We start from the raw sequence: 15,928 nt of genomic DNA on the forward strand, positions 1-15,928 counted from the left end.
TCATTATGAAATAGAAGGGAGTGGGAGAGGCTAGACGCGAGGCCCCAGCCCCCTGCTGTCCCCTGTATTGTATCATTGTAGTTTTTATCTTTTGTATGTTTTAATGCATTAGCAGGGTTTTTAGAACTATTTCACTGCAAAGGAAAACTGTTACAAAAACAGCATGCTTATCTGCGATAGGCAGAGGGAAACATGCAAACTCACCTTGGTGCTTTTATTTTTTCTTCTATTCAAATCTATTGCAATGGATTCTAGTCAACTACTTATGATGAACACAGAGGAAGTACACTGAAATGACATTAAATGCGAAAATAAAAACTACTCTTATCCTCAGATGTTATTCTCTTTAGTTGGTGAAATCATGTTATTTTATTATGGACTAAGATCCAGTAAAAAAAAAAAAAAAAAAAAAGTGCATTTTGTTCCTTGTTCCCTAGAGCCCTGATCAAGGGGTTGTCCAGATCATGCAAAAAACTAAAACCACAAAGAGGGGGAGAAGCCTGGGACTCTTGCAAAATCCCTACCGCAAAAAAATAAACAAAATCATGCCATACTGAGATGTTTTTTTATTCATTTAACACTTGTTCTTACACCAAAACCTTACTTTGCACGTATCATATATGTTATCCTTCATAGCAAGAATACTTGGTTTGATTACTATCCCTGATCACTCCTGTTAACTAAACCAAACAACTCAACAGGACAAGCTCTTTCTTTCAAAAGTAGTGTTTGATAACTCCAGTCTTACATATTCACAATACACTGTCAAGTACATGAAACAAATTAAGATGGAGAATATGCACAACATAAACATTCAATAAAATCATGTTAAATTATCAGTTTCTATTATTCATTTCAATAAAAGGTTGGTATTCGTTCCTCGCTGCTTTTGGCTAGAATTCTGTCACCCAGCAGTTGTTGCAGTGCATCACATTCAGCTGTAACTAATAGCTTACAGGACCAAAACTAAATGGAAACTAATCAAAATTAAAACTTAAAATGTTGTTTTACAACGATGGCCTTTTTTTTTTATTTATTTATTTTTATTTTCTAAACAGTTTCCAGCTGAAAAACCCTGCCTTACAATCCATACAGATGATAACCCCTCAGAAACAGAAGTCCATTGCTGATGGTAATCAACTATACAGAATTTCAATAGATAACTGGTTGACTTTTGCCCACAGCTGCATCAGTCCACAATGTACATTTTGAAATGATTTATATAAGGTATTGGATGTTTCTTAAAAAAAAACAAAAAAAAAAACAGACTATGCATTGAATTGAAAGTGCTAGTCAGGTGAAGGCTTTTCTATCATGTACTGGAAGAGTCTGTTCAGTGTTTATTTTTTCCTGAAACCAGGAAAACCCTGCTTTCTGTATTTGCGATCTTTGGTCTTTCTTCAAAATTGAAAGTTAGTGAAATTAAAGGATTGATTCCAGGTGTGGACAGGCAGGCAGGAGGTTACTGCAGCTCCCCCAGATCCAGGGGGAGGACAGGATCTCTCCAAAAAGAGAAGTGGCTGAACTCTGGGCAGTCAAACGATGAACTGCGACCCTGTGTGAGCAGAGGGAAGACATGCTCGACCAGCTCGCTCAGACGAAGGTACCTGAAACAAGAAACTGCACAGTGAGTGGAAGGAAATGGTTTTGGTTTTATTAATTTGAATACATTATGCATTTCAAATTGACGATTTAATTGTGCAATGTACTGTACACGGCAAAACCTTTTGTCTCAAATGGGTTACACTTTCAAACAAATATAGATTTGAATTTCAATGCATTCTTATTTTTAACCCTTTCATGCATGTGGGGACAGATAAAAACTCTTCATTACATGGGGACATATGGGAGACACAAATGCATGACAGCCTCAGATGCAAATATTTACTATGTTTCCAAAATGACTTTTTTCAGCTACTATCAATTTCATGCATGGAAGGGTTACATTATCTTCAGGGCTAGAAACACCAAAGTATTTGTTATTCAAATGCGTTGCCTAGTCAATCCCATCAAACTCACATAAAATTCATGTGAATTTAGCATGACTCAAACATATACTGTCTAATTCTTTGCAATTGCAAAGAACCCAAACATAACTGCTGCTACCCTCTAGAGGATACGAAGTACAAGACTAAGCTAGTCTAACCCTTTCTATAAACTAACGATTTATAGTCCCGTACTAAGTGGAACAAATGTGAAAAATCCCAAAATGTATTGACAACTTTTGTAATTGAACAATTCATAATCACAAATCCACGTACCTGTATTTTACATAAAGACATATTTACTTGTATATATATTTTTTATATATAAGGGATGTCATTGCAATATATTCGTGTAGCGCTGGAATGAGTTTCGTGACATTATAACAATATGGAAAACGATACCCCCACACTGATCAAATCGCTTCCACAGCGAAAAAATGATCTAACAGCAAAATATTACAATTACAGTTGAAAGGATTAATTACGATTTCTCATTTTGATTTAAAAAAAAAAAAAAAAACCTTTACGAAAAACCACACTTTTAAAATTTGTAACAATAGCTCAGATTTTGAACCCCGGACCTCTTCAGTTCCTGTTTGGAAGCGCACCAAAACAAACCACAGTCCTTAGTATCATACTAAAGCTGGAGATCAGCTAGTCCCCAATTTTGTTCTGCTTCTTTTTTCGTTGCAATTGGTATCAAGTTAGTTCGCAGCTCCGTACTAACTCTGCAAGCTCGTTGCAATTGACCCAAAAGGTTTAAAGTGTTTCAGTTCAGCAACGTAAATCAAAACATTTCAGAATAAGCATCATTGATCTCCTAGTCAAAAGAAAACTCTGGCACATTAACAGTTTTACACATTGCACTGTTGACAGTCTGAGATCTACCTGAAATACAAACCGAACGACTACTATTATTATTATTATTATTATTATTATTATTATTATTAGGAGGAGGAGGGTCCTTACGAAGATTTGTTGCCCTTGGTTTTTTCTTGGATGAGTTCTCCTTTGGGGTTGACTGTGAAGATTCGGTACTCTGGCACTCCTACTTGTTTGTAGGCGTAAACATCCTGCAAGGATACAAAACATGCTACTTGAATGCTGTTTCCATAAAACCCCAAATCTCTCATACTAATTAAAAGAGACAGTGTGAAACAGAGTAAATCCAGAAAGGTTTACTGACCCCCAGATAACAATAGAATTTCTCCTTACGTTAACTCTGTTTCCAAAGGCAGCATAGAAGGGCTGCCGCATTGGGCTGAAGAGGTTTCTGATGTCAGTCAGACAGGCAATCTTAAACACCTCGGGTTTCTTCTCAATCACCTCCCTAGCAAACACAGAGAGACACACATGGGAGCGGCACATCTGGGATAATGGAGCGTAAAAATGGAGCGTATGGATATGTGCAAGAACAAGTATATGAAGCAAGATGTGTCAGAATAACAAACACACAGGATGCGTAAATACCTGTGCAGGGCTGAGAAGAGGCTGCTTGGTGCGAGTAGCACCGGGCCTTTAGGGAGAACTGTCCCCCTGTCGTTGACCCACTGCAGGTACCCCTTGGTGATGTCAGCCATCCCAATCGCTCGCGCAGAGCAGTACAGGAACTTGTAGCCATTTCTGAAAACATGAGAAGCTAAAACTGCTGTCCAAGAAACCTCAATAGGTTAAACACAGTGACAGACTAGCTACAAATACAACTGCCAACAGTTTTGGGGGGCAAAGAAGACTAGTTTGGACATGATATGGATTGGTAAGGATGGTAATGATATGATAGAGTAAGACACTGACTGGTGTATTTTGTGGTACAGTTTTGCAATCCCTTGGTGAGTCCAGTCTTTCCCCAGTTGAGGCAGGATGTGTCCCAGTGCATCAGATCTGAAAAAGAGATAAGTGCACTTCATACACAGTGCTATTGAAACACATTAGTAGCAATAATGAATTAATGAATGACTTCTGAATCACTGATATTTCTACAATGCTTGCCAACCATGTGAGCAACATGGTATGAATAACACCACATGCATGCAGGATGTGTTTAAGATCAGCCATTGATTATTCCAAAGCATCTGTGATTTAAACACCTTCGGATTATGTTGTGTGCTTTTTGTTTTTTTCCCCTTTGTCCATCATGCAAGGCCTGCAGTGCATTGCTCAAGACACAAATGTCATTTTCCAAATGGCTCACTTGGTGATGGTGCCATCGATGTCTGAAATGACGATCCTGTCGTCCCAGTTCCACAGGTAGATGGCGGCCTCGCAGCGGCAGGTCCCTTGGTACTGTGTTGTCACGCTGAACACAATCTCATTGGCCCCCTCCCGCAGGTTGAGCCGTTCCTAAACATTGAGATTAAAGAGCTAGTGATCAGCCCACCTCACTGCACACTGTGCAGAGGGTACACTGGAAACTCACTGTCACCCTGCCCCTCATCAATGAGTACTCATCTCAGCACTCCAGGAGTGCCTGCAGGATCACATGTACTTACTATCTGCTCGGAGGTGAGGCGGAGAGACTTGCGGTACATCTGGTTAAGGCACTGTTCTGTAGAGAGACTCTCTGTCTGCGAGTCGTCATCACTTGTAGTATTACTGCCTGTGTGCCTAGAGGAAATGAAAGAAGCCAAGTTAAACTTTTCTCCGAAAATAATTAAAGTAGCTTAAAAAATGGCTAATACAGAGGATTGATTTATCTAGATTTATTTTAGAACGGCAAGAGCATATTCATGCTGTAAAATCAGTCAAAGGAACACAGATTCAGAGCAATAAAAAAAAAATAAAAAGCATGAAAGAAACCCAAAACAAACGAAGGTATAAAAATAATGAATGAAGCTCACGTTGAAGTGGAGGGGACGTGATCAGGTGCCTCTGTCTTGTTCTGCCCCTCTGATTTTTCTTCACTTGTTTTAGCCTGAAAAGGAAATCCGTTCCTTAATTTGGTCTCGCATCTGCCTCTCCATCTACATCTCTAGGTGTATTGTACAGTGATACTCAAGACATTCGGTTTACATGACAGCAGAATGCAAATTGCTTTACAAGCATTATATTTGATCAAAGGTTGGTAAAAGTTGTCATTACTAATAGATATGTAGATATTAAACTACTTCTTTGCCACTCTGTGTGCTTGCAATGCCAAGCGCTTGTCTTGTAGTTAGCGATACTGCACCTCTTTAGTTTCAAGATTTCTACGTCTCCATGAGAACCACCACCTCCCGGATTTCTTTGGCATTTTGTCCTTCATCAGCTGCTCCACAGAGCTCTGAACACAGAGAGAGGCATTGTCACTGTGGGACAGAACACACTGCAAATTGCTACTTCAAAAACGTTCCAACAATTTCTTGTGATTTAATTTAAAATCATGAAAACTAAACAAATGAAAGTAAAGTGACATGTAGTAATAAAAAAAAAAAAAAAAAAACCCTGACCAATTGCAAACTGCTTGAATGAAAAATTTCTAAAAATATATTTGGAAATTCTTTACGCAAATTCTTTGCTTACTTAGACAGTGATGCTTTATGCATTTTAGTACTTCCATTTGGAAATCTATCTATCTATATATAGACATATATTCTGACAGAGTACCTTTGGTAAATTCTTTTGGAATGCTTGCATTGAAAGGATGATGGGAGCAGCAACAGCCCAGTTGTAATACCTAAAAAAAAAAAAACATGTACCAGCCAGCTTGTAAATAAAAAACGTTAGTTATCTAGTTCCATCTACAGTGTCTGGTGGTTTGGTGAAGGTTCTGTCTAGAAAGAGCCCTCAAATGCAATGGAATTTGAAAATCAAGGTCTCCAGCTGGATGCAAACACTGCAAACTGGTGCTCCAAATACAAAAAGCATGCTCACTTGGAATTGATGCAGATCACTAGATTGGGGTCCTCAATGATTCCTGGATTGGAGGCAAAGGCCTGGAAGCTGATCACGTGCTCCATGAATTTCTCTGAAAGTGAAAAAGAATTAAAGCAACATTAAAACACACAGGGCATGTCAGTAACATGCTTATTGCAAGATCACTTCAAAATAGTGAGCACTGTTTATGAAAGTTTAATTACACAATTCGCAAAGTTACTTTTTCACTGTGCGAGTTTGTTTTTTTGTGTTTGAATTTGACCTATGCAGCCCTTCCCACCTTTGCTGATCTGGCTGACATCCCCCAGCTGGCCGCACAGGGATATGGTGACTTCAGCCAGGTCTCCCGGAGAATCCGACAAGTAGTCTGTCCCGCTGTCCATGGCGCCACTGCCCACTGACTGAGGTGACTGGTTACCAGACTGTGAGCCTGGCTCAGCCTCTGGCCGCGAGCTCGTCTCCACGTCACTGCAGGAATACACATTTGTATTCTAGTCATGTCAATTGAGGATACTCACGTAATGCACACAATTAAATAACGGGCGGGGGCAGACATGACCAGGGCACTGCTAAGGAGCCCTGGGTTAGCAAACTACCTTTTGGGGAAGTAGAGAGCAGCAACCTCCGGGTCAAGGTTGGTAAGGTCATCCAGATAGATGTCAGAAGGGCCCAGGTGCTGGCTCCGTTTACCTGTATCAAACAAAGACTTTAGTGCTGCCAAACTGGATTTAATAATCCACACCTTTCTCTACTTCACTCATTTTCACTACAAAACTCATGCCAACATTACAATATAAGGTTATGGTTATTTTTTTCTTTTTTTTGTTAAATGACTAGCATACCTGTATGTTTGTTTTACTGATTTCCAAATCACGTACTTAAAATCCTATATTTTGGATGAATATCAACTGTTACAAATGTTTTAAGTGGGAAACAGCTCACTTAAAACAGAGTATTATTTCTATTCCACACGTCATTGGTTTGCTGTCGCCAATCTGCTTTTTTTCACACTGCAAGCCCGCCGTGAAGCCATTACAGAACTACAGCATCGGAGGACCACACAGTTATGAATTGCACACAGGCAGGCCTGCAGACGCTCAGCCAGCCACAGGAGTCACTGGTGTGCAGTGAACGAAGGACTCCCCAGCCGACCTAAACCCTCCCCACCCGGGCAGCGCTTGGCCAATTGGGAACTCCCAGCCACGGTCGGCAGTGGCATAGCCTAGATTTGAATTGGCGATCTCCAAGCTAAAGGGCGCATCCTGCACTCCGGGCAGAGCGCCTTTACTGGATATGTCACTCGGAAGGCTCTCCAATATGTCATCGTTTATCCCTTACAGAACTTGAACCACTTTTGTAAAATTTGCTACACAGGGATGGTACAGCATGTTTCTCCTCAATATTAAGTGATCAGTCCAATAGAAGTCAGTGCACTCTTGTTACATACTTTTCTTTTTCGCCAGGGGTTCGGTTTTCACAGCCATGTCTGCAGCAGCCAGCTGTGCTTCAGCTTTTGTACTCTCCTCAACCTCTGAACTGACTTTCACACTTGCTGTGGCTTCAGAGCTTTCAGGGACCTCTGCTGTCCTCTCTGGGACCCCTTTGTCCTCTTCAGCCTCCACATCCCCTTTAGCAGCACCCTCAAGTGTTCCTGGCACTATATGTTCAAGATTCTGCTCCAACCCATCCACTGTCTCAGTTCCAGCCCTGGGGCAAGGCCCACTGGAGGGTAGCACTTCAATTCTGATGTCGGATGGGGGAGGAGACGGTCCGGTTCTTGTTTCTGGAGCCGGTTCTGCAGGAGTGTCGGCTCCAATCTGGAGGGCTTGCCGTAGTTGTGTTTGTGTTGATTCCAGTGAGTTTTCCCCTCCAACCCATGCTTGTGTTTGTGCAAGTGGTGTGACCCCTAATCTTTGTTCTGGTTGTGTTTGCACTGGGGCGGTGTCTGTGCTGGATTCTGTTCCAGGTTCAGTTAGTACATGGACTACGTCTGGGCTGGGTTCTGTTCCAGGTCTGGTTAGTACATGGACTGTGTCTGGACTGGGTTCTGTTGCAGGCAGGATTTGTTCCAGTTCTGTTCCTGTGCTGTGTTCTAAAGCTGGGACTGTGATTGTGCTTGGTTGTACACTGGTTAGCCTTTTATCTAAAGTGCTGGGCCCTGCCACTTGCTCCCGCGGTTCTGGTCTTAGCAGAGTCACACTGCCACTTTGGAACGAGGACTCTTCCGGCATGTCAAGCTCAATAGAGTCCTGGCGATAGATTGCTCGGAAGTGGGTGCTTCCTGAAGGCTGGACAGTAGGGGAGCTTTGTGAAGCCTCTGCTTGTGCTCTCTCACTCGTTCTAACCTGAAAGCAGGGGAAAGAAAGTGTGTGTGTGGAAGGGTGAAGAAAGAAAAAGTAAATCAGATTATTTTAGTCCAGTCTTTACTCTTAACACTAATTAACTGCAGCTATACCCTTTGGATATCTAAAATAGTATCAATATCTCTATCGAAAAATATATGTATTTAACAAACAGAAGTAGCAGTAGTTACTTGTTTGAGTGCACAGTTGTACTGTGTAAAAAAAAAAAAAAAACATTCTAGTGTCTAGTAACTTTGCTCTGTGTAGTTGTTGTGAGTAACTCTATCTTAAGTGTAGTAGTGGACTAAAAGTACCTACACAGATTCTGTGTTACAATACATTTGGTTCCCTACCTTTGGGAAGCCTCCCCAGGCCCACTGCATCTGGGGCCCTGTCGATTCAGGAGGTTTAATCAGCAGCTCGGAATCACTCTTTGGGGAGGAAGGCCGGCTCATGAAAACACTGCAACAACACAAAACACATACCTCTAGAAAGTGCTGTCTACTGCTACTGTACCTGCATTGAAACTACAAGGTGCAGCTGTGCAGTTTTTATTAGAGCCTGAGCTGCTCAAAGCTGGGCCTGAATGTTCAGCCACTAAAGCCGAGGTTAGAAGTACACCAGAGGGAATCATGTGCTAAGCAACGCTCTCACCTTTCTGGAGGTGACCACTCCCCATCCGAATAGGGGTGAATATCATGGGAATGTGTGCTCCCCAGATCTTCAATGGTGTCCTCCACAAATGAATAGTAGACAGAAGAACTGTAAAACAAGGACAAATTTTTAGTTTAGAAAAAAAAAAATTAAAAAGTACATAAATGCACAGGTTCAAAATGCATTTATACTTGGTAGCCATGTGTGCCAGTCTTTACATGACTACCATGTGTGCAAGTCTTTACTTGGCTGCAACATGAAAGCGCTTACCTGGTTGGCACGAATGGCACGGCATCCTCCCCCAGCCCCTCACTCGCTTGGAGCTCCCGTTCATCATCAGAGGACCCTCCCTCCTCTCTCCAGGGGGTTTCGGAGCGTGTGCGTTTCCGCCGGCGCTTCTTCCTGCGGGAGCCAGTGATCGGGGGCGACTCTGCCGCCTCACACCCCTCCAGACCCTCCAATGGGATAGGTGAGGTGCACAGGTGCGCAGGGACCCGCTCCTGGGGAGGGGAGAGGTAGCATGTTTATACCCAAGAAGCAGGGTAATCCGAACAGGACACCTTTTTATCAATCAATCATTCCAAATCACTGTATCAGTTATTACAGACCTTGTGATCCTCATTCTCTTCCACAAAGAAAGCCTCCCCGTTATCTCCCAGCTTCATGTGAAGTTCCACCTGCTCCCCATTGATCTCTATGTCCACCTGCCGGTGAGAAAGACAGCTTGAGAGAGAGATAGAGATAGGGACGGAGAGGCTACGAGGACATGGCATTGCTACAGACACCAACATCAATGAATGCAATCAACTGATAGGACATTGTGGATGATAAAGCAAATTAGCCTGCACCTGAGTGCGGTCCGTCTCATTTTCTCTCAGGAGCTCAACACTGTGTTTGCACTGTTTCTCACTCACCACTTTCTCGCGGGACCTCAGCACACCCAGCTTGCCGAATCGCACATGGAAGGGGGAGCACTGCAGAGAGCCATCGGGCTGCCGCACCACGATGACATCGATGCCCCCGGTCAGCGTCGCTGGGTTCAGACCCTTATAGAGCTCCTTCACAGTGACGAACACCGTCTCCGCTAGCTGCCCCACATAGTTCATCGTCTGGGACTGCAGGAAGGGCGAAACATGGAAAATCAATCACGCTCTCATACGACAGCGAGGGAAAACAGGAGATGGAGGGAAAGGGAGAAAACAGATCAAATAAATAAATCAGTAAATTGCAGGAGTTACTATTATCTGGTCCAGTGGCTGTTGTATAATATTCACCATTTCATTAACTGGGAAACTATGACACTGAAAAACTACTTTTTGGACTAACTATATATTATAGCAGCCTAATCTGATATAGCCTTAGCGAACAGCCCTAGACGCTTATGAAATTCTCACAGCTTCAAATGTATTTCTAAACACATTCATTTGTTTTAATACTTGAAACCACCTGCCTTAAAGTCATTTCACTGGTGCAGTGTGGATTAATGATCCAGGGAACGTGGATAAAACATTGAAATATACAGAAGGGCTGTATCATTAGCAAGAACAGAAAATGCTAAAAGAAAATAAAAAACAAAAAACAGACTGACAGAGACAGCAACTGTTTGAAATGGAAAAGACAGTACAGTATATCTACTTGTATCTACACATAAAAATAACAGATAAAGAAACAATGCAATCTATAGCCCTACAAACATTTTTTTTTAAAGAAATGTTTTATTAAAAACTGCTTCATGGATTAATTTGATCAATTAATTTTGCCTTGCTTTAACACATTAACAAACCAATGTTTAACCTAAAACTTCAAAAATCACTCCTTTAAAAATGTTCAATTTAAACTGTACTTAGTGCCACAGAAATGAACCTAGACCCATACTTGCTGTGAAATGGATTCCCTGGTGTTTTCAGGCTGCCCTGGTGTGTTACACTTACCTGCACAGCGGCTTTACTCTTTGGAACCAGTCTAACAAAACACTACAGGAATGCTATTACTCACTCTATCAGAGACCAAGGTCTAATAATTATCTACAGTTTACAACCAATCAGCAGGGCCTGATGGACAACGATTCAGCACACTGACACTGCAAGTTTCTGATCTAGTGCGGCAGGAAACAGTTATTCGATCCACAGAAATGCAGTGCTGCCAGTCCAGTGAGGTTCAATGATAAAGATCACGTGCCATTCAAAGCGAAACAAGTAAAGAAGCAGGTGGTTGGATTTGTGAGGATTGCTGCACTGTTCAGTAGTAGTAGTCTTCTGAAGTTGTCACGTTTTAATCTAATGATTACTAAGAGGAAAACGGTGAGCTCCCTGGATACTTCATTTTACATCACCTTCACCATTCCTGAGAGTCAGCCTGTTGAAACTGGAGCTGCCAAAAGCAAAGGGGCGAGTGAAGCTGGAGGACAAACTCCTGATTCCTGCAGCTGCTAGACAACATGTCCCTGGCCAGTCATATTATATTTCTAATCCTAATTATATAGCACCAATCAGGGGAGCTCAATAATAAACACATACAAAACGGCTTTCAGCATTTCTCTGTGTGTGCTCAAAATACAAATTAGAATGCATTAATTGCCTCTGTTTGGACTACAATGTCCAACATTCAAAGCACATGCAATCCCACTGCACACAATCTACTGTACAGTATACTTCATAACAGAAGAAATTCCAGTTTTCAAAGAATGCTGTAGCAACGTGAGTTAATCTGTTAATGACTCAGTATTATCTGTTGAATAACGAGAGAATACATGCCTGTCGTCTTTAATTGAATGGTTCTAGGGAGCCCAGTATGTTAATGAATGTGCTTTTCACCACTGTGGGCCAGTAAAACAAGTGGGGATATCTTAATTCAGCCCACAGTGGACACTAGTTCATATTACAAAACACCCATACGGTTTGGCTCAATTGGGAGTGATCATTCGTGTTTTCTTCACCACAGTCCCTTGTAAGGAAACCCACATATTGCATAACTGTCACCAGTGCCATTGTCAAAAATGTTTACAAAAAAAATCATAACTCTTATAGTTTTAATGAGCTGAGTTAGACACCCTAGTTTCTCTGCTTACCCAGACTGAAGGATGGAGGGCCCCCCTCCCTGCAAGGCTATGTCCTCTGGACCCCCCAGCATCCATTGCACACCAGCGATCCCAGCATCCCCCACTATAGCACTCTACAGTGCAAATAGGCCCCGACTCCTGAAGTCCCCTCAGTAAAGAGTGTGCATCAACTCCAGCTCTCCCTGACTGAACCCCTCAATCTTTCTTATCCTACTTCTCACTTCCCCCACACTTTCCTCTCACTCCCTCCTTGCCTCCTCTCGGTCACTCTCACTCCGACAGTCCCATCCAGTCTCGCTGCTCCCCAAATCTAAAGCCTTGTCCCCTTTCCTTACTGTCCTTCAGCCCCTCTCTGTCTGCCTTGCTGTCGAAAAGCCCTGGCTGTACTGCGAGAGAGGCCTGGTACGTTCTCACTCACTCTCTTTTTGTGCCTGTCTCTCATATGCACACACACACACTTTCTCTAGCAGTGCACATGACAATTCCACAGCTTGCAAGCCAGCACTTTCTAAATGGATCAGCAGCTCTTTTACACAGCAGTCCAATGCAGGTTTTAAAGAGCCCTGTAACCCAACACTATGTGCAGTCCATGTGTCTCTCATTAACAAGGGGACTGGGGAGTGTGATCTATATGTGCAGTACTGAATACCAAATGGAGAGGTCCAGCACTGTACACTGACTACACAGGCAGTGCAAGAGAATTTCTAGAAGATATATAAAAATAAAAAATAACTATTTAGAAAACAGCTGGGATGCACCAATTGTTCACGGTTTGCTCAGTCAGGATTTTTTTGTTTGTTTTTTTACAGATTCAGAATTTAAAGGATCTGCAGTGGGCAGCACTTTCAGAGACCAGCAGCAAAACCCTAAATAAACGGAGTCAGCTTGTACACAGAGAGATGGAACGACAGAAGCAAAGCAAATACAGACATTTTCTAGGAAGCTGCATTAACTTAACGCTTACCTCCACTGCATCCACACTGTAGACCTGCACAAAACTGTATCTGATCCTGAAAACTGCTCCCTTAAAAACTTCTGCAATGTTACTATTGTGTTAAAAAAAAAAAAAAAAGTAGATTCAGAAGGCTTTGCAAATTAATTATTGCAGCTATTGTTGTAGCTTTGTTCTAGACAGACAACCAGGTCAAAATTAGTTAAATGGTAACATTTCCTATTGATTTGTCCCATTGTTGCAGGTTGATAACATAGTGCTGGACAAAGAAACACATTTTTGACTGTCTTTTCTGTGTGTTTTTGTGATATGATCCATTATAATTGTCCTTATGCGATACTACACATACACATGTCCTTATGCGATACTAGAGTCTTAGCGTATAAGGCACTTAACACATTTTTTGGTGTGTTGTTACACTAACACCATTAATCTTACAAACATCTGTGGAATGTGACACATAGATAGGATGATACTCTTAACAGGTCTAAACGTTAGGGGTAGCTATTGTGCATATCATCCTCCCCCTCCCCTTGACCAACAGCCACCAGATTCAAAGCATGCCTGTGTGTGTGTGTGTGTGTGTGTGTGTGTCTTTAAGCTGTAAGAAGTCAAAAGGTGGTCCTATAGTAGTTTAGTGCATGTTGGTCCCTACTCATCATACCACCATGGACAGACACGTGAATTACTGCATGCATATTGTAAGCAGTCTTTGACTAAACAAAAACAATTGAACAAAAGCTGGTATTTATAAAAGAAACAGTACTGTCTCACTGAATAACTGCTGACTTAGCACAGGGACAGGATATAGGTTCATCAACCTTCATGGTTAACAATATTCCTACATTTGGCCCCAGATTATTGGATCTTCACCCATATGCTTACATACAGTAACTAATGACTGACACTAATACAGCAAGCAAGACCACCAAATTGCCAGCTTGCTAGCAAGGGTAAAGTTCATTTCAATTTACTGTTTTGCTTCTGTGTAATTAGCATATTCTAAGTGTTTAATATTTGGCAGTTTCTCGTGGAAAGGGTTTGAAAAGATATTAACATCTTAAATTGATGTCCTAAGAGACAGAGGCAAAGTTAACGAAACATAAAACAATCAACTGTCCATCAAACATGCTGATGTTAGACCATTTTTAAACTTTGATGGGAAGACTCCCTTCAAAGATTACACATACTATAGCAGATTTCCAGTTTGCAATTATTTAACTCATGTACTATCGTCAACAATGACCAGACAAAAAAAAATCACACTGTGCCTTACCTGTACGAAGTCTCGTTTTTTATTTCAAAGTAAGGATTCGCTTCTAACTTCACCTCACAGACTTCGTGGTGAATTAACCGTATTACAGCTAATACAGTAAAGGCAGCATTAGCTAAACCAACAGCAATTGTCAAGTTAAGCAGCCGTATAGGTTAATGGCAAATACCCTAACCCTCCGTCAACCACTTTGCACCACTCCCAGAAATTAAAAACAATACGATAACATGTGAATTATTAGTACAATATGATGATAATAATAACAATACATTAAGCAAACCAAAAATACGGTACCGCTGTCACCTACCTACTCGACTACTGCTTCCTGTTGCTTACGCGTACAGACACTACTTACCTTCCGCTGTTTCAGCATGCCTAAGCAAATAGGAATAAGTGATGAAATAATTAGCCAATCACAAGCTGGAAAACGATTCAGAAAATCCTTGCAGTGCTCTGTGTGACCAATCACAGGATTATCACATGGTAAACGCAGACCCGCATTGACACAGAAAGCCACGCTGGATGGACCATGGCCCAAAAAACAATAAACAAAACAAAAAAACGTTTTTATTAGATTTTTTTTTTTTTTTAAAGCCTTATGAGGGAGCACTTTTGACCGAACTGGCATAATGAATTTTGATAATTAGAATGCATTATTTTGTGCATTGCAATGACATGGAAAATTGGATTGCTCAAATCAAATAAATAAAACGTGGTCTCAAACAGTTCACCATGGTTTCTGACACGTTTCACAGCGTGTCAGTGATCTGACCAGTTTTTAGTAAGATTTGGATTTACTAGCTGTATATGATTACACGGTAGTTAACTTGTGTATGTTACTGGATTTCCATTTTGTAAACTGAAGTGAATATCTTTATGAAACAATGAAGTAACGCTGGCCACAAAGTGGCCCTGTAAATGTTTGTCTGGTATATAAGGTATTGTTGGTTATTCTGCATTGTTTCTTAGCAGCCACAAGAGGGGGCTCATCACAGGCTTTTAGAGAAATGTCTGCTTGTCAACTACAGTAGTATCCTTTGGAAGTTGGAATTTTTTTTTTTTTTTTTTTTTTAGGTTATTAACACTGCATGCATCCTATCAGAGATGGGCTTCTGACAGCCTGCTGCAGATTTTGCTGGTGAACTGCATCAGTTGAATATGAACAACAGATGTGGGGAAGTTTCAGTTAAAAGTGTCTCAAACTGTAGTTCCTGAGCACTGCAGTGAACTCTTTAGAGATCATGTATATACACACACACACACACACACACACACACACACAGACAGGATGCCAGATTGCGATACACAGAGACAAGCCCAAACAACTGAAATCAGTAATAAATTCATCCTTCAAGAGAGACCTAATTTATTTTTAAATGATTGCTTCTTGAAAATAATTAATTTTGAACAGGAATCCATAAACGGTAAAGAGCAAATACTGCAAAAGAATGCAAATGAATTCATGTTGTAGATTTTGGTACAGGTTCGATCATGAGAAGGTATGAACATCATAATATTTACGGTGCACAAATTCTCCACATTGTAATGCGCATTTTAAACCCTTCATGCATATTCCAATTTGTCAGTGTTCAAAAATGTTTCATTATATTTAGTCGTTACCCCATAATGACACGCCTCGTCAATGGAGCTATTTGAATAAAGTGAAGGGCTTTTATAAGATAGCTTAATGAAGTGGCAGCAACATCCATCTCATAAAGTGTGGAGATTTACCTCTGAGAGGTTTTAATTTCCAAACCCAGCAGCGATATGTGTCAGTTTAGGTGCACTGTGCTATTGCACACACCTTCTTTT

At 41.3% G+C, this 15,928-nt stretch overlaps 1 protein-coding gene across 5 annotated transcripts; it reads right to left on the reverse strand.

The window, feature by feature from the left end:
* Window positions 1–551: 551 nt before the first annotated feature.
* On the reverse strand, window positions 552–14,471 carry LOC121298151 (phosphatidate phosphatase LPIN2-like). 5 transcript variants are annotated; one of them, XM_041225046.1, is made up of 21 exons: window positions 14,120–14,248; window positions 12,856–12,937; window positions 9,748–9,948; window positions 9,442–9,537; window positions 9,104–9,333; window positions 8,834–8,941; window positions 8,533–8,641; window positions 7,285–8,182; window positions 6,434–6,527; window positions 6,118–6,305; window positions 5,835–5,928; window positions 5,568–5,637; window positions 5,152–5,244; window positions 4,823–4,896; window positions 4,475–4,589; window positions 4,177–4,325; window positions 3,780–3,866; window positions 3,456–3,608; window positions 3,201–3,315; window positions 2,955–3,058; window positions 552–1,607 (listed from the first exon to the last, which is right to left on the reverse strand). In XM_041225046.1, the coding sequence occupies exons 3-21, from the start codon at window positions 9,937–9,939 to the stop codon at window positions 1,463–1,465; spliced, it is 3,114 nt and encodes a 1,037-aa protein (XP_041080980.1). In that variant the 5' UTR covers window positions 9,940–9,948; window positions 12,856–12,937; window positions 14,120–14,248; the 3' UTR covers window positions 552–1,462. The 5 variants fall into 5 exon arrangements, with proteins under 5 accessions (XP_041080980.1, XP_041080979.1, XP_041080977.1 ...); XM_041225045.1 differs by lacking the exons at window positions 12,856–12,937; window positions 14,120–14,248 and adding an exon at window positions 14,424–14,471; XM_041225043.1 differs by lacking the exon at window positions 12,856–12,937 and having other exon boundaries at window positions 14,120–14,389.
* Between the last annotated feature and the right edge of the window lie 1,457 nt (window positions 14,472–15,928).

Source organism: Polyodon spathula, chromosome 23, assembly GCF_017654505.1.
Source record: "Polyodon spathula isolate WHYD16114869_AA chromosome 23, ASM1765450v1, whole genome shotgun sequence".
Lineage (NCBI taxonomy): Eukaryota > Metazoa > Chordata > Actinopteri > Acipenseriformes > Polyodontidae > Polyodon > Polyodon spathula.

What these genes read in the sequence shown, in the direction of transcription:
- LOC121298151 (XM_041225042.1), bottom strand. Translation starts at nt 11,966, where the DNA reads ATGGATGCTGGGGGGTCCAGAGGACATAGCCTTGCAGGGAGGGGGGCC. An exon ending in CACGTCCCCTCCACTTCAAC is followed by an intron (nt 4,590 to 4,822) that starts GTGAGCTTCATT and finishes CATTTCCTCTAG; the next exon opens with GCACACAGGCAGTAATACTA. An exon ending in CTCTTCTCAGCCCTGCACAG is followed by an intron (nt 3,316 to 3,455) that starts GTATTTACGCAT and finishes TGTGTTTGCTAG; the next exon opens with GGAGGTGATTGAGAAGAAAC.